This window comes from Aspergillus alliaceus (assembly GCF_009176365.1).
Source record: "Aspergillus alliaceus strain CBS 536.65 unplaced genomic scaffold BDW43scaffold_12, whole genome shotgun sequence".
Classification (NCBI taxonomy): Eukaryota; Fungi; Ascomycota; class Eurotiomycetes; order Eurotiales; family Aspergillaceae; genus Aspergillus; species Aspergillus alliaceus.
Genome location: NW_022474695.1, coordinates 189,978 through 209,556, shown reverse-complemented (window position 1 = coordinate 209,556; position 19,579 = coordinate 189,978). Strand labels below are relative to the sequence as shown.

The 19,579-nt window shown below is 48.3% G+C and overlaps 5 protein-coding genes and 1 non-coding gene across 6 annotated transcripts; 1 reads left to right on the top strand and 5 right to left on the bottom strand.

Moving 5' to 3' along the window:
- Positions 1 to 3,916: 3,916 nt before the first annotated feature.
- BDW43DRAFT_318303 (uncharacterized protein) lies at positions 3,917 to 5,451 on the top strand (the record flags this gene model as incomplete). The annotated part of the gene is made up of 2 exons (XM_032048683.1): positions 3,917 to 4,883; positions 4,951 to 5,451. The coding sequence occupies exons 1-2, from the start codon at positions 4,314 to 4,316 to the stop codon at positions 5,449 to 5,451; spliced, it is 1,071 nt and encodes a 356-aa protein (XP_031902208.1). The 5' UTR covers positions 3,917 to 4,313.
- A 454-nt stretch (positions 5,452 to 5,905) lies between these two features.
- BDW43DRAFT_269940 (mRNA-binding protein RRP12) lies at positions 5,906 to 10,594 on the bottom strand. Its single transcript, XM_032041292.1, has 3 exons — positions 10,386 to 10,594; positions 8,421 to 10,328; positions 5,906 to 8,361 (listed from the first exon to the last, which is right to left on the bottom strand). The coding sequence occupies exons 1-3, from the start codon at positions 10,446 to 10,448 to the stop codon at positions 6,541 to 6,543; spliced, it is 3,792 nt and encodes a 1,263-aa protein (XP_031902207.1). The 5' UTR covers positions 10,449 to 10,594; the 3' UTR covers positions 5,906 to 6,540.
- Positions 10,595 to 10,713: 119 nt separating this feature from the next.
- BDW43DRAFT_269938 (U6 snRNA-associated Sm-like protein LSm1) lies at positions 10,714 to 12,333 on the bottom strand. Its single transcript, XM_032041291.1, has 4 exons — positions 11,898 to 12,333; positions 11,743 to 11,811; positions 11,558 to 11,673; positions 10,714 to 11,438 (listed from the first exon to the last, which is right to left on the bottom strand). Exons 1-4 carry the CDS (start codon positions 12,061 to 12,063, stop codon positions 11,265 to 11,267), a joined length of 525 nt encoding a protein of 174 aa, XP_031902206.1. The 5' UTR covers positions 12,064 to 12,333; the 3' UTR covers positions 10,714 to 11,264.
- A 1,370-nt stretch (positions 12,334 to 13,703) lies between these two features.
- Positions 13,704 to 14,528, bottom strand: BDW43DRAFT_298902 (uncharacterized protein; the record flags this gene model as incomplete). The annotated part of the gene is made up of 1 exon (XM_032044634.1): positions 13,704 to 14,528. The coding sequence occupies one exon, from the start codon at positions 14,526 to 14,528 to the stop codon at positions 13,704 to 13,706; it is 825 nt and encodes a 274-aa protein (XP_031902205.1).
- A 1,056-nt stretch (positions 14,529 to 15,584) lies between these two features.
- BDW43DRAFT_31322 (uncharacterized protein) lies at positions 15,585 to 17,150 on the bottom strand. Its single transcript, XM_032047545.1, has one exon. It carries the CDS (start codon positions 16,984 to 16,986, stop codon positions 15,703 to 15,705), a length of 1,284 nt encoding a protein of 427 aa, XP_031902204.1. The 5' UTR covers positions 16,987 to 17,150; the 3' UTR covers positions 15,585 to 15,702.
- A 916-nt stretch (positions 17,151 to 18,066) lies between these two features.
- Positions 18,067 to 18,209, bottom strand: BDW43DRAFT_t79. Its single transcript has one exon. It is a non-coding gene; the product is annotated as a tRNA-Tyr (tRNA).
- Between the last annotated feature and the right edge of the window lie 1,370 nt (positions 18,210 to 19,579).

Genomic DNA, 19,579 nt, shown 5'->3' with positions numbered 1-19,579 from the left:
CCTACAGTTATTATAGAATAGTCATCGTAGATCTCGAAAAGGGGGCATTTGAGCTTGGGATCGCGGGTCAATACTTTCTACATAATAATTGATAGTTGGTTAACTGGTACAAAGCTAAGCATTGACTATAATCTATCTAGTTTTAGGAAGGGAACACTGTATGGCCGTAAGGTCGGTGGCTCGTGAGGCATCAACGTGCGATACACTAGTGTCAATATATTTGGGACAAGTGATATTTTTGTGTAGTAGCTACAAAAGCGTTGGTACATATCAGAGGTTATCGGGACCGGGCTTGCGTAGGATACGGGTTGACGCCAATCGCGAGAAGTACTTCATTCTGTGCGGATGGGACCAAGGGTCTCTAGTCACTGCTCCTAGCTTCGAGTAGAATCATGTCATCAATATAGGGAAAAAAAACCCCCATGCGGATATTGTCGGAAAGACTGCGTTCCTACAGGTCTTCTAGGGAGTTAACAAGCCAACCATAGGAGCCATGGATTCAATAATCGAAGGAGGTACCCCCGAAAAGGGACATATAGGCAGACTACCTGTGCGTAGAAAAGGGAAACCCCCGAGATGCTCAACGCCAGACCCATAACCGCACCAGGAACTATCGTACCGTAAGTACATGTCCTTTCCCCATCATGACGACAAAATCAGACCCCCGGGAATGCTACATGACTCTACGTCCCACCAATCCATCAGCCTCATACCAGCCCCTGCGTAAGATCATGAATAAAAACCAGCGCAATGAACCTATATCCTATCCAATTGAAAAATCGCCAGTCAAAAGGAGGGCACAATAAAGCTTATCGAATCAATAGTCCCCCGCCAACTACCCCAGAAAAAGAAGCAGTAGTAAAAAAGGGAAGGAAAAAAGAGGGAATGATGACATCTGCGGTATCACATTCTGTCAGAACCAAAGCCCTACTGCTGGCTCGGTGTCTCCTGTTGGAACTTTTTTTTTTTCCTTCTACTCTTTCTTTTCTTGTTTCTCTTGAGCCGATGGGTCCATATTCATTCTCTGATGCAGGGGACCGCATACATATGTGTTATCGGCTCCACTGCCTCCTTGCATGTGGACTGGGCATTCGTGGTATGTATGTGGATAAACATAGTACAGAGTTGCGCAATGACAACATACGTACATGATTCAGGCCAAGATAAGGTGTTTGAAGCTGGGGATAGTGGCGATTGTCCCTTGAAGGAAATTTGAGTGATAATCTTTATTCGACGGCTTGCGTTGTATACGGAAAATTGTGTCTATATGTGCATATCTATATAGTACATAAGGCATATATAGTACATGCATATATACGTGAGTGAGCGAGGATATTTATAGATCATAGATGGGATCTTGCTTCAATGTAGGGGTAAATACGCATGTTTAGCATTTGATGTTGCTACCGGCGGAATAACCTCGGTCCTGATGGTCCCTCCGCAATCTGGCCTCATATGCAGCAGATCTAGAGGACAATTAGACTTGAGTGTTTATCCTGCCTTGTGGGTCGACATCTGCGTCGGGGAGGTGTAACATCGAAATAAATATTATTCATAGAATTGAATATCTAGTGTAATCGCGGGTAAGGTTGATAGGGGAGGGGAGATTGAAGAAATGACAAGAGTCTGCGGAGAGTACTGAATAGGAGAAGTAGGGGAGTAGCAGCAGTAGTAATCCTTAGATAAAGGTTGTTTAAGGCTGAGACAGCGGTCCAACCCTTGGTTTTCGCACGGTGGGGAAGGTTCGATTAGCAGAGCGGTAAGGCCGCTCAATTTCATGTGCTTCTCTCGGCTAACCGGCACCGTGGAACGAAGTCTGACAATCCATTGGGATGATCGCTAATGTCCACCAAAAGTGGTTGAATATAATTAAAGTTAGACAAGTGGACACTCAGCGAGGGTTTTGCACAACACATGACCGACGGGCGGTTATTCTAGGGAATTTAATGTGTCTTCTTCACTTCCTCAGAAGACATAGCGCCCAATAACAGAGATCGGAAATCTGGTTGTCATCGCTCTCATGGCTTCTCCGATACCGCTACAGTTACAATATATATATATACACTGGAGATCATCATGACTGGTTGGGCATTCATTTGACCCAGAGTCTATCGGCGCCAAGGCTGACGGAAACATGTATTGTGCCGACTATAATATAAGGTGGGCTGACGGCGTTGTTTTGGTAGCATATGATGAACTGTGCGCATTAACTGTCACCGAGATATATTGATCTGGTTAGTATAGTTATGCATGGGTGGATTGCATATCTTTTCATCTCGTCTTCCACTCACACATGGTGTGGAACGAAAGCCTTTCATATACCCCTCGTCATACAGGCAATTATTGGAGACCATACTGCCAAGCTAGGAGTACGTATGCTCCGTGGTACACACCCATAGGTAATAACATTATGGATGAATTCAGGGCGGCCACACCCGCTTCCCCAGACCTTACTCCGCTTCAGCCACGGCAGGCAACCGGCGGCGGCTATGACAAATGACATGCTGTCTCTGGCCAAGAGGAAGAGATTGTCTGGGGTTCCTCTCGGCATCACGGCCAAGGCGCCTGGAACTGCCGCGAGATATTAACGAGCCAACGGTAATCGCTGCCCAGAGGGAGAGCCTCGTAACAGTAAAAGGACGAGCCTGTCTCATCATGAGATTAGAATTCTATGCCGCACCACGCCACATGTCATATGTGTTCGAGCCGTGGGGAGATCCAAGGGAGATCTGGTCGGATACTACTGCATAGGATCGACACTTTTTCGGGCAAGCTGACGAGAAGTAGACTCATATAGAAGGACAGCTTGCAGGAGAGCCCCAGTGGAGGCCTCAGGGAGTAGACATGGTATTACTGAACCGTCGTTTGGCCAGTCGATCGACCGCAGTAGTTTTGGCGATCTCGGGGCTGGCCACGTCGAACAATCTGAAACAAAGAAATACTTCTGGCAAAATGTCTGGGTTGCCTAATTTATTCTATCCTCTCGTCTACTGCACCCCTTCGGACACGACGACGCCCACTGCAGAAATCAGCGCGTTGGCATGGTAGGGGGGAAACGATTGCCAATCTCTCGGCGAATCTGGGCAAATTTGCTCGGCGTGTGTTTGGGGGGTTCGTTCATCGGGATTCATGAAACCTGACCCCGTATCTGAGGCTTTCATTGATTCCTGCGAGCTTTGGGGCTTATCTTTGATAGGGGTTGGTTCATTCACTACTACACAATAGCGAGAGAAACTTAGCTAAGAAGCCATGTCTATAGAAGGAGGAGATGACCAACGATTCACAATCGATTTGCAAGTTGCAACAAGGAAATGAAACCAAGTCTGGGATAAAAAAAACCGCCAACCGGACTAGGGTGTGTGTAATGGTGCATACACCGGTACGCCGACTAGACCAGCCCAAGATCTGGTGGTAATACCGCCAAGCCGCTCATCCACCTCCGAACGCGGATCATAGACACATGCAACCAATGAACACTTCCCAAGTCCCCGTAGAAATCCCCGCAGAGGTCTTGGCATCTTGGCGGAGTGGCCAGGAAAGGGAAAGTGCCAATACTGCAATGACCACCTATTCCCGTTATGACTCCGTGTGGGTTACGGTATTGAATTCCTCCTTGAAGAAACACAGCATCTTCTTCCCTTTTGCCAACACAAGTCGTTATGGCGCGGGTCTTCTTTCAGCCCCCTCCGAGGATCCTTCCTCTATGGTTTCCTTCCCCCCGATTGAAGAATAACTAGATGCTGGCGAGAACATCTTTCCCATCTCGCCGATCTTCTTTCTCTTTTTTTCCCCTCCCTTCTTACTACCTCTCGAAAAATACAAAAGCCAAAGTAAAGTGATAATCCATTGACGTCGTCCAGCGCCAAGGGCTCGGCATCTGGGCGTCTTGGCGGCAAAGAAAAGCAGGAGAGTCTTTCCGCTGCATTGAACCCTGCCTTTTTTTTCTTGCCCTTGTCTTGGGCTTCCGCTCTGTCCTACGGCTAGTCGCCCATGGCATTATTATAAGTCTCCCCTTCTTCCGCTCCTCTTTCCGTCTCCTCTCCTATCCCTCTCCGTTCCACCAGCTGAATTCCCTTCTGCTTCTGCCTCGGTCCTCTATCTATATCCCCCACCTTACTGTGGGATCGTCAGTTGCCTGTCCAGAAAGTATGCCCCTTGCGCTGTGAGCCATGCGGTGAGCGTAACTTTGTCGCTCTGTGTACGATTTTGTACCACTCTGTGTCGCATTTCTGAAGGGGGGCGACCAAACGCTATCACGCCCTTGATTTCTCCACCGACTCTCCCATCTCCCCTTCCTATCATCCGCCCACACCATGAGGCAGCAGGAGATGTCCCATTCTCCTGCTTACTACCAGGAACATGACCAGCGCATGACGGCATATCTCCACGACTCGACCCCTACTCCTGCCGCAGCGCATCTTTCCCCGGAACCCTCATTATTACCTAACCGCCTCTGTGAAAACGGGCATGATTCCCGTTCATCGGAACGCAATTCGGCTGGAGGCACGAGTCCTAACGCCCATCCTTCCGATTCTTGGGATCGCTCTTACTCTCGGCACCCTTTTCGACATTCCCACCAGCCCCAGAAGCCTCCACCCCGTCAGACCCAAGTGGAGTCAATCTACTCGAATTCTGAGGGGTCGGTGGTGGCTCCGATGACGTTCGTATCCTCGCCCTACCCGGACAACAGTTCCATGTTGACACAGACTTCGTGTAGTGGTGGAGGGGCTCGCAAAGAAGAGCGTGTCCGGGGGAGTTGGACGGATCATTCGTCATATATGTCGAGCGACAATCACCATCTTGGCGCAGCTCGCCTTCAGAAACGGGCGATCCATACTGAAGAACCCTTGGCAGATGACAGTCAAGATGCCCTCCTGATGCTAGTAAGCATTAGCCTTGCATATCCTCTTCATTTGCGTTTGTCTCTAGCTAACCACCTGGCTCCCGTAGTTTCGATTGTCCCTTCCAGTCCCCGTATTCTCCTTTGGCGCGTCTTTGTATACCGTCTTCGGGTTGCTCCTCGTGCTCCTCGTCTCACCTTTTCGCATATGTCCCTGCATCCCATACTTTCGGTCCACGTCATTCCGTGAACAGCTATGTCATCTGTTGGTGCCTCAACTGCATATCCATGAGCGACTAGTTCGTTTGCGAGGGGCGTCGCGATCGTCCCCGGCCCAGTCGGTATACAATGACGCGGATGATCCATCCGTTCCGGACCTGAACGAGCACTATTCCATTATGGGCTTGATCTTGGTCCTATTGCTCTCGTCTCTTCTTTCCATTGCCTTTCTCCTCCTCGTCTGGACTGCAGCCTTTTTCTGGGTCTTTGCCATGGTTCTTGGCAATCCCGATGGTACTGAGCGCAAAGATGACGGCCGTGCTGCAGTGCTCGGTGTCTGTCGATGGTGGCATATATGGCTGCGCAAGGTCAGAAAACGGTCTCACCAATAGCCTATCCGCAGATGATCCTTACCGCCTTTTCCATCTTTCCTCCGTTCTCTGTTATTAAGCGTGAACCCGTCTTGGCTGTTTGACTCTTTTTCGATGTTGCCATGATACCAATGTGTGGAATGACTTCAGAAGGGCTTTTTCTATCTTTTTTATGTTACCCATTATTGATCTGATTGATATACTTCATGTGTATAGGAGTTTGGTTGGTCGCATTGGCGCCGGGAGCGGTTTTTTCGTCTTCTACATTATTATCCTTGTTGTTCTCTTTATTTTATCTTATTATTTTTGTCTGATATCCAATGTGCGCGGTGAAAGAACGGAAGACGGCTCCTGGTTCACAGCGCCTCAACTAATATGCAGGCCAACAGGGATCATCATCAAATCACGAATCAGGAAATTCCTGTGTACTGTACTACTACTACTACTACTACTACTACTACTTCTTCTTCTTCCTTAGTGCCTTTTCCATGAATTGATACCCGGGCTGGCCTCATACATTTTTGACTGTATCTTTTTCATCTCTCTCCGTACCCGTATTTTCGTTGGAATAGTCTGGAGTATTTGTTTCTGTCTATCTCTCCAACTCATATACATATGGAGAGTACAGTACTATACTCAAGACCCATCTACTCGAATCACCTCTACTGTTGACCCCCACTCCAGCCACCATACTAAATCCCACAGCATACAATGAACATGCAATCAAAAGGATCAAATCATATTGAAGCAGCTTCGAGGGTATAAAGATACCTATGTAAGTAGTCACATGAAACAAAAAAAAGGAGGAAAATATCAATCAATAAGATAAGTTTTCACTACAAAAGATCCACCATGCACACCGATTTTTCAAAGTGCAAAACTGTGCCGCACAGAATATGATCACTTAAATCCAATTTTGTCCTGTCATGCTTCAAAAGAACAAGAGAGAAAATGTAACTATAAGTAAGGGACTTGATCATTTTCCTATTTCATCAACATCAATTCATACAGGTGATTTTTTTCTTTGAATTGGTAGATAGGAAAGAGAAGGATGGATGGGAGTAAGTTAATGAGTAAAAAAGGAGGAGAAGAAGGTAAAGCAAGTTTAGTTTATCTCCTCTTGCCGAAGCGTCCGCCGCGGATGTTCTTTCGCTTTTGAATCCGTCCATCGCTGGGTCCGTGGGTCTTGGGCATTCCGAGACCGCGACGAGTGGGTTGTTGTTTGGGGCCTCCCTTCTTTGAGGAAGCGGGTTCGTCGCCTTCGTCCACGTCCATGTCGTCTTCGCCCTTAGACTTGGACTTCTGGGCCTGCGCCATCTTGAACTTGCCGCGCTGGCCGCGACGGACGGCGTCGGGTCCGCTGACAGCTGCGACGTAGGCGTTGACGGCGCTGTCACCGGCCTGGGCGTTGGCGTCGAGGCCGCCAGACATCTCGACGTCGTTGTTGTCATCGCCCAAGAGGAGACGGCCGTCTTCGTCGACCTTAGCGGAGTGCTTGCGTCGGGATCCGGGGCCAGTGTTGAGGAAGCGGACGCTGGGTTTGGTGGTGGAGATGCTGGCCAGGGCGTCAGGGGCAAGAAGATCAAGTGGGTTGTCCTCAGGGGACATCTCGCGGATGTACTGTTCGCTTTGCTTGTTGTTGTTGGACTTCTTACCCTTACGGCCACCCTTGTTGATAACGTGAGTGTCGCCATGCTCGTCGACATCGAGCTCGCTTGCATCGTCGTCGGAGTCTGACAAGTCGGAATCGTAGACGGCTCTGTCGAAGGCATTGCCACCGTAAGACTGGACCTTCGCGTTCTTATTATCGGCGGCTTCTTCTTCGTCCTCGTCCTCGTCACCCTTCTCACCCTGCTTCTTCTTCTTGCGACGCTCACGCTGCTTCCGGATGTTCACGACGAGCTTCCGGTCGGCTTCGCCAACAAGTTCTTCAATCGGGGCGGCGCCGAAGCGGCGGATCAGGCGATCCAGGATACCTTTGACCTTGCTGCGGAGACGGCCCTTGTGCTCCTTGCTCCATACCATGAGATTTGGTACCATAGAATTGAGGCGTGTGCGGAGAACATCATCGGGAAGCACGACAACAGCAACCTTGACAAAGCCTAGCACAGATCGGACAATCTCGCGGTTGTTGCTGGTGAGGAACAGCTCGACGGTCTGCACCAGGTCAGAGCGTACAGCGGGTTGAACTTGAGCGTGGAAGTCGAAAAACAGGCGAGACAAGGCTGTCACGGAGGCAGCAACCATGTGTGGTGAGCTACCAGCCAGACCGGCAGACACCATAGTGAAGAATTCTTCCATGGTGGCAGGAGCATCTGGAGCATTGTTGGGCATGTGAGGTACCAGCGAATTGCGGATCTTGGTTCCAGCTGGATTAAGCTCCGAGTCGGTAGTTCTCTTCGCAAGGTGGATGAGTAGATCGAATGAAGCAGTTCTAGCCTTCTCATTACTCTCCTTGCAGCCTAGGACAACCTCAGAAAGGATAGAAGGGATGAAGTGCAAGTCGGAGGTCGGTAGGTACGTGACGAGCTCGTCAATAGCGAGCATACGGTCGCGGCGAGCAGAGGCTGGCGTCTTATCCACCGTGGAAAGGATAAGTGCTTGGAGTTCGGAGCTCCGTTCACGAAGCGCAGCTGCACCAGTCTCAGTGGTAGCCAGGCGGGGGATCAACTTGTACGCCTTCTTGATCAGCTGTTGATCACCAGTATGTCCATTCAGGACAGCCGAAGCCATGGCAAACAAGCTCGAAAAACTAGAGCGAGGTAGATAAATTGACATGGCGATGACCAAATCGATCAAGGTATGGGAAGTCGGCGGCATCTTGTCACCCGAGCCACCCTGCTGGTGGCCTTGCTTTTCTGCAGCCTCCTTCTCCGCAGCTACCGACGACTCGAGCATAGAGGTGACACGTGTAAAGGTATCGTTGAGCTCCTACAGGAGAATAATCAGTATGAAGCGCTAGAGCAGTAGGGAAAAGTTGATTGACTGACCTTCTCAGGGGTGATACTCAGGTAAGCATTAATACACTGCAAAATGTAGCCTCTGTAGTGTGGGAGGGTCTGACTGTACACATTGAAGAGCACAGCCAACAAGTTACTGGAAAAGCCAGCAAGATGAGCGATGTTCTTTGCTGCATCCTTCTTGGTGATCCTCCGCTGGAGAACCAAATCATCGCCCTCGGTTTCGAGAGACAGAATGGCCTGGTTAGACTCGACCAGATTCTGTAAGGCCTTGCAAATGTCTACACGCAAATCAGTTTGCTTGTAGAGCACGTTAGAGAGGAGCTCGGCGAAGGTCTGGTCGAAAGACTCGACCAGGTCCAAAGGCAGCTCGCAGTATCCAGGAAGAATAGACCAAGTCTGCTGAACAAGCGTCTCGAAAATTTTGGTTTCCACGGCCTTCTCTGCGGCAGTGAAGTCCATCACCTTCTGGAACAAGGCTTCGCTTAGAGGGACGAGCTCGGAACGGAAATGAGCAAGGTTGGTATTGGTGACATGGTCTCGAAGCACAGGAAGGAACCAAACACGGCCGGGTTGGCCGGCTTTCTGCTCAATGATATTCAGAGGTAGAATCTCAAGGACCGTTGCAGGGCCCATGGCTTCAATCGCGCTACCGAGAACTTGATCGGCCTCCTTCTTGCCGTGAAAAGATTCATTACTCCGGAGCTCTCCCACAGTCTTCACAATGTCATCCAAAAACGGGCTGGACCGCCACTTGAAACTATCGAACATTGCCGAGCAGACGTTGAACACCTCAATCCATGCAGCTTGGTACTTCAAAGAAAGTAGATTTGTCGCGGCCTTAGCCAACTTCTCGAGCGTTTTCTCGTCGTAAACCGATGGTTCAATAATCACACTATTGGGGATACAGTTGGCCATGAACGAAACTAGACACTCCGATGCCGAAATCCGAATATTCTTCGATGGGGACGCCAAGTAGCTGGAGATCATGTCGAACAACGCGGGCAATTTCTCAAAAGTATCCTCGGGACTGATCTGAGCAGACACATCGTAACCGCGGGACAAAACAGCAATCCATGGGGGAAGCAACTGCGAGTCGTTCTGTGCAGGCTTCAACTCGGAAATCGCATCAAGAAGACGGGGAAGCTTTGACGACGAGAACTCATCGGCCATGCTGGAGAAAATGACCTCAAACACCTCAAATGCACCCATCGTGATATACTCGTTGCTTGACCGAGAAGCATTCATTAACAACTCGCATAGAGGCTCAATCTTCTTGCTCGGCCAACCTCCCGACGCGGTCGCGACCGTCTTTACCAGCTGAAGAGAGTGAATGACTAACGGATCCTGATTATGGGAGTGAGGATCGTTACGGCCCCGCTTCTGTTTGGCTGCTGTGGCGATACTGTCACCCAATGTGCGCAGGGCGGATTCCGCACACATATCTGCAGCTGGGTGATCAAGCGACGGACTGGGAGGAGGGTTCTTCAGAACCTTGATCAAAGCGTCCTGGGCCCTCTTGCGTACCTTGGGGCGGTGATCAACGGACAAACTCAGCAATCCCGCGGTGGCCCGTCGCGGGCTGATCTGAGTGTGGGGGAGATTCCATGCTGCGGCATCCTGGGCGATAAGTAGCGATTCAAGGCAGCCGATCGACGGTCTGAGCAATGGAGCTTCGGATTCAGGCAAAGAGAGCGCGGGAGCAAGACTGGTAAGGATCTGGGAGAACTTGGAACGGAGAATTGGAGCGGGGGCATAGGCGGTCGTGATGTCAAGAAGGTAGACCACGGAGGTCGCTAGGTCTTTGTTGACGATGCCTTGTTCGGCCGAAATCGACTGAGATAGTAGAGCAAGTAGTGCTGCGAAGTAAGCTGTAGGGGAAAAGTCTGCGTTTTGATCTCGGAGCGTGTCTTCCACTGCAGAAAGTACCACAGCCGTCTCGTTGAAAGTTAGCAATAGGATTCGCGGCCGAGAAAATGGTGGAGCGGGACTTACATGGTGCTGATTCTGCAATTTGGGAGACTTGATCTTCTCGAGCTTCTCCGCCAGGGTCGCCATGATGGGCGGATCGACCGACAGGCAGTAGAGAAGTCGTTTTCGAAAGGGAACGACTTGTACGGTGAGGTTGAAGAAAAGTGGTTGGTGAAAGCGGAGACTTTTTTTTCTGAGTGGTGAATGATTTTTGCGGTAAAGTAAAAAAAAAAAATTAAGAAAAAAAAGGTACGGGGATTCTTGGCGGGCCCTATCAATAGCTATCGATAACACCAACCACCCTCTATGAAAAACAATATTGAAAAGAGATTACTCTACTCTATTCTTGGAGTTTCTCGATAGTGATCACTCACAAGACTCGTTTTCATGGTATCCTAAGAGTACGGGGTCAGGCACAACACTGCATCATGCCTGGACCACCAGAGTCCTTATAAAACATGGAAGAAAAGGAGAAGAAAAGCGTAATGAGACATCGAAATCGTCAAACATGGCCGCCATCATCTATTCGTTTGGCCAGAATCCAGCCTGTATCTCGTTCTCGCAAACTCCCCCGCCATACCAACCATATTTAGTCTAACGGTTCTAGTGATTGCGTCAACTCCATGACAGATCACTTCCTATGTGTTAGTCAAGACAGTCGCTACATCCACTGCACCCTTTGTCAAGCCGCCATGCGGCCATGAGCCAAGAATAACAATGGCCTGGCTTCTGCGACGATGCTGCAAGGCATTTCTCTTTGAGCCTCGACGTATCAATTAATCAACTTGGAGACACTTGTGCCCTATTCTCCTTCATGGGCAAACAGCGTCTCGTTCCGTATTCGTCCCAGCATTTTGGAGGCATCGTAGACAGGAATCAGCAGACAAAACCCCCGGAGCTAGCCTAGAACAGGATCTCTCCGCTATGTTCAGGCTCGAAACCGAGACCCTGTAGCTTGCCCTGAGATTTCTTATCCCTATTCTTGCGCTGACTGTCTTCTTTCTTTTTCATTTCAAAAACTTCCTCGAATGGAGCCTTTTGCACGTGTGGTGGGATATCGTCTTCCTTATCAAGGTCCTAGAGTGCGGCGCAACAATTATTGTCAGCATAATCTCCAATGCACGGTAAAAAGGTACAAAAGACGGCAATAGGAAGAGAGACAGAGAGGGATAGAGACGGATCTCTGGAGCCCGTACAATTTCACCAAGAAGCAACACATTCTCTCCTCGAACCAAGAAAATACCCCGCGGGATCTCAGCGTAGAGATTTCCAGCGTACAGTCGCTCAATAGTATCTTGGAGGACAAGGTTTGCTGCGGCAATTCCAAGTTAGGGCGTGTTAGATAATTGATCATATCTGAGTCGATATAATTATCCCATACCGAATTGATCCCAAGTTCTCAGTACTCCGATTAATTTCCTTCCATCACGTAGCACTAGAACGAGTTTCTCTAATCTCATGGTTAATCTGATGCCCAGGCCAGATACATTCGCCATCGAATCAACGGCGAAATAAAAAAAGAACGAGCAGACATACTATCTGTCAAATCCAGCAACTGAGCAGCGGTGGTGAACATTTGCGGCGGTAACTGCGGGGGGCCTTGCGACATCGGTCCCAGCATATTATTTTGCGGTGGGAACCCTGGCGGAGCATTTCCTTGCTGGTGACCACCAGAGTGGTCGTTAATCGAGAGGCGTTCCATAACTCCTGTGACACGAGCCTATATGGAGATCCGTGATGAAAGGGTGGGGGAAGTTGGCAATTCCGTCGTCAATTGCGGTGCGACAGGGCTCGGAAACGTGATGTTGATGATATAGTCTCAATGATTATATGTCAGTGATAAAAATCGCATTCTGCGATGGCGACCAACGGAAGGATTCGAGGTGTGAATTATGCTGTAAGCAACCCAGCGCTGAGTTTATTCGATGTGGTGGGATTGAATGATTGAATATGGATGCTGGAACCGGGTGTTTGTCCTGTTTGTCAAGTCCCGCCGGATGGGAGGTTTACTTGTTATGACACAATTAAACGGGGTCCGTGTTTACTCCATAGCCCTAGTCTATATCAAGAGACAATATATTGCTGTTTTGTTTCGGTACTTACATGGTTTGGAACTGTAGTAGTACTGTATAGCTTGATATTACTAAGGACAAGTCCCGGGTCCAGGAGTCTATCTGTCCCCAATCCATAGACATTTGAAATATTAGGACCATGATCTTATGATCTCCAAAACTTCAGATAACTGTTTTAGAATATAGCAGTGGCCTGACTGTCACAGTCCTCATGCTCTGGAAGACTTAAATCTTCACGTTTGATGGTAAGGCAGCACTCACAGTACTTCTCTGGAGCCATTCCCAACAAATTCAATCTATCAACAACTTCAGTCTGAGAAGACCATATCTTCAATAAGCTTTCATCCATTTCGAGCCTGTTATCAGCTGGCTCAATTCCTCTTACCGTGAATGAATGAGACTCGGAATTGTCGAACCTCTTTGTTCGGTGATTAGATCATATTCCATAAATATTGGCAAGGGCTTAAAGTGCAGCCGTATTGACGTAGCGATAGTTACTCGCCTTCAACATACGTGAGACTTTTCTGTTCCTTTTGTTGTCTGTCTTGGGTCTCTAGATTCGTATCCGATGATCAAGAAGTATATCATTTTACTGTAGATCATGACGTTGAAGGACAGGAAGATCAGTCCCCGCTGGTCACAATGCACGAGGTCAAATAGAAAGCACTTGCAGCATACCTCATATGCATTGAGTATGAAGGAAGTTGTACCTAATCCTCGATATTAGAGGTGTACTTTTGTCCTTACCAGCAGTGTACGAGTCATGCGGGGAAATGCAATGTATCGAAAGTAGACTCGCCTAATGTCCCCCATTCTGCAAAAAGAGAGTGTGGGGGGTATGCTTCAGCGTATAGATAGCACTCTTCAAAGAATTCGTTGAGTTCTTACAAATATGACTACCCTAGCCCCGAAGATCCAAGTATCTAAAATCGCCCTAGGAAATCAAGAAAGACAGAAAACAATCGCTTTAATCGGCTTTTCGCTTTTCACTAGATAAGATAATTCATAACACATTGTAGAAGAGATAATACATGATCTGTCGTGGGACATTGGGTCTGCTCGTTAATACCTCGTCTTTTGACCATCAGTATCAGAAGTTGTTTACAGGAACACAGAAAGGTTCAAATGAAAAAGATATCAGCTGACAGATCCCACGGAACATTCTGAGTCGGTTTCATCATAGAGAAAGTGGAAAGGTCCCATAGTGAGACAGACCATCATTTCATGAAATCATGCCACACAGTCATGGCCCGTTAAAATGGACACGACATCATCCAACGCTGACCCCTCGGCGCTGTCCTCGCATTCTTTGTTCTCGCCGTCGACTATACGGAGCACAATATGGCTCATCTGATGAACCTATGTTTGCCCTAACGGGTTCTTGTGATCGATGATACGCAGGGCTGGACGGCGGCGGCGGCAGCTGCATCACTTTGAACTGGTCAACACTGATGATGCGCAAGCGGTAAAGATACTGCATCAGCTCAAAATCCGGTCGGCTTCCGGCTAGAGTCTGGCCCTGCTGATAGTGTGCTACATCGACGTGGTCGAGCATACGATCCCATCCTTTCTGTTCGGGAGTGTCGCTGAACCGCTCGCCTGGACATAGGGGACATCGGGCTGTTTGCGGGGGTTCGTGCGTGCGGAAGTGACTCAGGATATGGGTCTTCCATTGCTCGACATCGTCGAACGTGTTGTGGCAATCTAAGATATAAAACAGACAGATATATGAGTGATGATATTGACGAGCGGGCCGGGGTGACGGGACGACGAGAGCGCCCGTTCCATCGTCTTCCAGGATCTCATGACCGGCGAGACCCTCCGCCCATCTCGTGTCCAGGGAAACGCTTGATGACGAGGATGATGCGGATGCAGCGTCGCTCGATAAAGACGGAACGGCCGTGGAGGACGGCATCGTTTCGGCGACAGTTTCACTTCCACCACTACAAACACCCCTCGTACTTGATACGTCTGCGGCCAGACGTAAGCCGCCTGGCTCGGAAGAGAACAATGAGCTCTGACGATCAACGGCACCAGGCGAACACCTTGATACGACACGATCAGAAAAAGGAACGGAACGATCCTGTTCCCACATGCTTAGTCTTGTGAGCAGCGAGTGAGAAAGCAGCAGCATCGGTCATTAATTTAGTAGTTTTGCAACCGCACTACCAAACCCCATGCATCAAAGCGGGGCAACAGAAATTGAAAGGAAAGGGTTGGTGGGGGAAAGAGGCCATCATATTACCTTTTATTCTAGGCCATGATAGACAAACATACCCTCTGTGCTACCGGTTTATTTGATGTGGTGGAGAAGTTGTGATTTGGTCTAAATCTCATATGAGGGAGAATCTGGTGGGGGTTTGGATAACAGCCAGATGCTTGCTTTTTGTCTATCATGACAAATTTATTAACTTGTCAGTTTTCTACTCTTATCATCTTTCAACACTTGGCTGGAGCCACGTCCACGGTTGAGAGAACGCCCTTGAAACAACAATGGCAATGATTAGGGTGTTCAAAGGGCGCTAGCTAATATTCGCTTTGCCTCTTTTTTACTTTTGCTTTTCCTGTCCGGACCTTCTTAGGCGTGCTCTTTTCCGATGGACTGGTCCATTACTTACATTGCATGTCGCCTGACCATAAAGTATCATTCGTCAATGAATCTATCGCAGTGAATTGGGTTTCAGATCAACAGTCAGTGTAATGACTGTCTTGGACAAAGAATTTAGGTAAAGTGATGGGAGAGGCAATCATCCAACATCAGTCACTTCTATAATGCTATCTTTCAGTGGTGGATTGAAACTTTTATTTATTGTTTGGAGAACCCTCTCGTCCTGCTCGAGGTCTAGATCGAAGCGAAAATGGACATGATCGAAATGAAATGTATATCAGCAATTATCGGAGGACTCAGCCTCGGAGAGGAGAAGACAAAGTAAACAGTAGCTGTAGAGCAAGATCCTCTTGGGATGATGAAGCAAATCAGGTTTATAGGATAAGAAAGGTATTTTTCAAGACTGGGAGCAAAAGGGGAGAATGAAACAAGAAAAGTCACAGGATATCCCACCCGTCTATCAGCAAGGACGCCTCGCAAAATGTACTCAAACAAAGTAGACAAAAAGGAAAAGCCAGTCACCCTACACCAATGATGCCCATGAACCACACATTTTAAATGCACACAAAGTCTATTCGTTTCGTAGCGCGTTTGGCAGTCACAAAAGTTTTGTTGAGCCAAGGAATTTTATACATTGAAATGATTTCGCAGCGATGGTCGGCTAGAAACGTTCTGCCAGATCGCCACCTGCGACGGAATTATTCGTTGACGAAGTGACAGACGTAAATCCGGCGGCAGGGTTAAGCATATCCTGCACAGCGACCTTGGGAACCTGAGGAACAGGCAGTTTGCGTTGGGTTCCATCGGGTCTTGACATGATATCGCTGATAGTGGGACCGACGTGGGACTGGCTAGGACTGTAGTAGTTAGGGCCATCCGGTTGAGGCTCCATTGGAGCAAGAGCAGGTGTATGATGGAGTGATAGATGGCGAATTGAAGGAAGATGAAGTTCACTGGCTCCCAGTGGTCTCAAACGTGGCGAATGAGCGGGAGTTGCTAAGGGAGTGTGATCTGGGGTAGGGGAGAGAGAATCGTGGGAGAAAGTGGGAGAGGACGGAGCAGTCGAGTTCGGCGAGTTCGGCCTCGAGCGTTTGACGCGATGATGGTAGCCATCCTCGTCCTCGTGGGAGTGAGAACGGCTCATGCTGTGTGAAATAGCGTATGCGGAAAGAGAAGGCAAGCCTCGGCCGGAGTGGTGACGCGAGCTAAATAGATGGTTGCGTGGACCAGCGTGGAATCCAAAATGTTCATCACGCTCAACCTGAGATGCAGCCGTAGCAAGTAGGTTGATGTCCATTCCCGATGAGGCCCGCTCGCTGTTACGAGCGTAAGGTCCCAAGTTTGACCGCATATGACCAGCGTAGTTCGAGAAGGAGTGAGGGGGAGAGATATCCGGAGATCCAACTTGAGAGACAGGCGCGGAGCGGGTCATAGGCTTGTTTGGGGGAGGCATCATCGAGCCCGTGGTGTTAACCATTGGATTTTCTTGACCGGCAGCGGCAGCGGCAGCGGCAGCGGCCAGGTGCTGCGCCTTATTACTCCGTCTGGAGTTGGGGTTGTTGTGGATTCTCGAGTGGCGTGTCAGCTCATCAGAGCGACTGAATCGTTTTGTGCAGCCAGGGAACTGGCAGGCGTGCGGTTTTTCACCTGTATGTGTACGAATATGTCTGGTCTGGTGCTCCAGACGATGGAAGGCGCGGTCACAGAGGGGACACTTGTATGGTCGGGGGAGATCCTGGCGCGCTTCTTCCGTTGCAGGACGAGCACCCTTCATAAGGGGCGGCAGGAGGCTAACGGAGGAAGCCATGGTAGATTTGGACGGAGTACTAGACGGGGTAGAGGGACCTTTGGGACTGTCCACTGTCGTGGAAGGTGCAGATCCAATCTCGTTATTCTGAGGGTTAAGTAGATTTGTAAAATCCACTGAGGAAGCCGGCGGTGTCATGTGAAGCTCGTCCTAACCCAGCACCGAGGAGCGCAGCCGAAGGCGTGGACGGAGCCTGGAATTTAAAGAGCTCAGGAGGGCTGAAGAGCCGAGGCGAACTAGGATTCGTCGTAACAGGGGTAGGTAAATCGGAGAGTCGATCACCACCCGACGACACGGAGACTTGGTCTTGGCAAGAACTAATCGATGGAAGACCACAACGAGTATGTATCACAGGCCTTGCGAATCGTAGGTGGGATGATACGCGATGTAACCAATTTCAGGGAAGAAAGACTTTCCTAATGGAAGAACAATGTATGGAATGTGATAGGTAGGTGATAGGATAGGGGCTATCCGGAATTGGTATTGGCAATATAAGCAGGTGACCCGAGATAGATGTAGTCAAGCAATAAACTCTCGAAGGGGAGAGAGGGGAGAAGAAGAGGAATCTGGAGAATCGATCTGGGGATAGGAGAATATAAAGGAAAAACGGAAGAGGAACAGTGAGGAATGGAGGGGAAGAAGAGAGAAATGGAGCTTCGGGGGAGGGGAGAAAAGACAGGGCGAAGGTGGTAGAGGGGGGTTATCGGAATCGGAGACCTTGAAAAAAAAAAAAAAAGTGGGTGAAAAAAATTAAAATAAAAATAAAAATATTAAAATAAAAAAAACTATGTGCTAGTTGTATGTGTGGGGAGAAATATCGGGGGGGCAAAAAAAAAAGAAAAAGAAAAAGAAAAAAGAATAAAGAAAATTTTTTTTTTGGAAAAATTGGAAAAATTGAAAAAAAGAACGTGCTCAGTCCAGATCGGCTGCTTTGCTTGGAGATACACTGGATTACGGTGGGTGGGGAACACCATAATTATTTTATTATTGATTTATTCAATGGCATTTATTTCCCCTTATGCTTTTTAGCTTTCTTATCTCGATTTCCTACTAGTACTATTGTTGCATCACGAAAGACTATATTAGAAGTGCCCATGCATTTGTTGCCTAGAGAAGGCGTTTCGGGGCTTCTTCCGTGTCGTTCTTCGACCACGCACAGTGAGCAAAAGAAATCCCCCGCTACTACCAACAATTAATTATTTAGATTTATAAAAAAAAAGGTCCTGCCCGGGTTCGAACCGGGGTTACTGGAAGATTTCGAATCTGAGTCAACTGAAGAATTTGTTGTTAGTCTAAATCTAATTGGTTGTCGGAACGGAAGAACATACAATCCAGTGTGATGACCTCTACACTACAGAACCGAATCCGTTGCGAATTTGAAACTATTTTAAATTAGTAGCCTACTTTTGTATTGCCTTTCCGGTACTACCTACAGATGAGCAAGGACCTTCAAAAAAGATTGAGAGTTATTTTAATTTAAAAAGGGTTGACTGAAGTCTGAAGAAAAGTGATTGTTTAAAAAATATATATATATAAAAAAGGCAATGTGGGGCGAACTAGGGCCGATACGGATTTAGGGAGTAGACACTGGAACTGAAGAAGTGGCTGTGTGATCTGGAGAAGTGCGTGCGTGCCCCGTATTGCTGAAATGTACGGTAAAGTAGTAAGAAACGAGCAGGCCGTAACGGGACTCCCGGGCCGGCTATCGCGGATGATGGGGGAGAATGCTCCGTTGACCAAGCGCGGTGGAGGGAATTGCGGAATGAAATTGAATAATGAGAAATACGATAGCTTCACTATTCCCCATGTGATGAAGTAAAGTACCTTTTGTCATATGAGTCTACCACACTGATCGGAGGTATTCCCAAAGGGATTGACACTAAACCAATCCAGTAATAAAAATAAATAAAAGGATAAATTAAATTCATTTAAATATGGAAACTTCACAAGAACACAAAACAGAACAATAAAAAAAAGGGAAAAAAGGGGGACAAGACGGGGCACAATGATAACATTTGGAGTGATGATAATGGAATGAGGTGATGACGCCTTTCCGAGGAATGCTGGGTGTGCATTTTTTGGTCTGCCCCAGCATGTCTGGGGCATACCTGGGGAAAGGCTGTTCGATAGAACATCAAAACTGTCGGTCCAGACCAGTTGATCGACCATTCCACATGAATGGTTGGATACTAAGTTAAGTCAATATTTGCAGGGAGGTACAAGATTGTCGAATGAAAGGATTTCCATTGTCGCGGGTGTGATGGATTCAGCCGATCATAGGCGCTGATGATATCAAAAAGCTCTAACAAGATGCGCGGTGTCCCAAGTCATACGATGGGCGAGATCCAATACTTCATCATTCATCATCGGTCCAGACGGCCTGATGAGGCTGTTGGCGCAACCACTGGCTGAACTGGAGTCCACGAAAATTAGCCGGGATGATGCCCCGGGGTGGGTAATGTAATGAACAATTGTGAAAGCAGCATATCGGTGTGTCATGAGTCACGACGGAGAATCTTTGAGGACCGCTGCCCTACTTTCGAGGAAATCACGAACCAAGGTTAGGGCAAAGATCAGTCCTTGCCCAGGCAATTGGCAATTCAAGTCATTTTTTGTCTTGGAAGAGTCGATCCATCATGTTGCGCCCGAAAAAGGTTTTGCCCGGTGTTCCCAATTAGGAAACATGATGTGATCGCTGACAGGAAAAGTAAAGTAAAGTAAGCCTCAGTCA

Excerpts from the sequence above, each read along its gene's own strand:
- BDW43DRAFT_269940 (XM_032041292.1), bottom strand. The coding sequence starts at position 10,448 with ATGGCGACCCTGGCGGAGAAGCTCGAGAAGATCAAGTCTCCCAAATTG. Across the intron at positions 10,329-10,385 it reads AATTGCAGAATCAGCACCAT|ACGGCTGTGGTACTTTCTGC; the intron begins GTAAGTCCCGCT and ends ACTTTCAACGAG. Across the intron at positions 8,362-8,420 it reads TGAGTATCACCCCTGAGAAG|GAGCTCAACGATACCTTTAC; the intron begins GTCAGTCAATCA and ends ATTCTCCTGTAG.
- BDW43DRAFT_269938 (XM_032041291.1), bottom strand. The coding sequence starts at position 12,063 with ATGGAACGCCTCTCGATTAACGACCACTCTGGTGGTCACCAGCAAGGA. Across the intron at positions 11,812-11,897 it reads GTTGCTGGATTTGACAGATA|AGAAACTCGTTCTAGTGCTA; the intron begins GTATGTCTGCTC and ends CCATGAGATTAG. Across the intron at positions 11,674-11,742 it reads GAGAACTTGGGATCAATTCG|CAAACCTTGTCCTCCAAGAT; the intron begins GTATGGGATAAT and ends GAATTGCCGCAG.
- BDW43DRAFT_31322 (XM_032047545.1), bottom strand. The coding sequence starts at position 16,986 with ATGACACCGCCGGCTTCCTCAGTGGATTTTACAAATCTACTTAACCCT.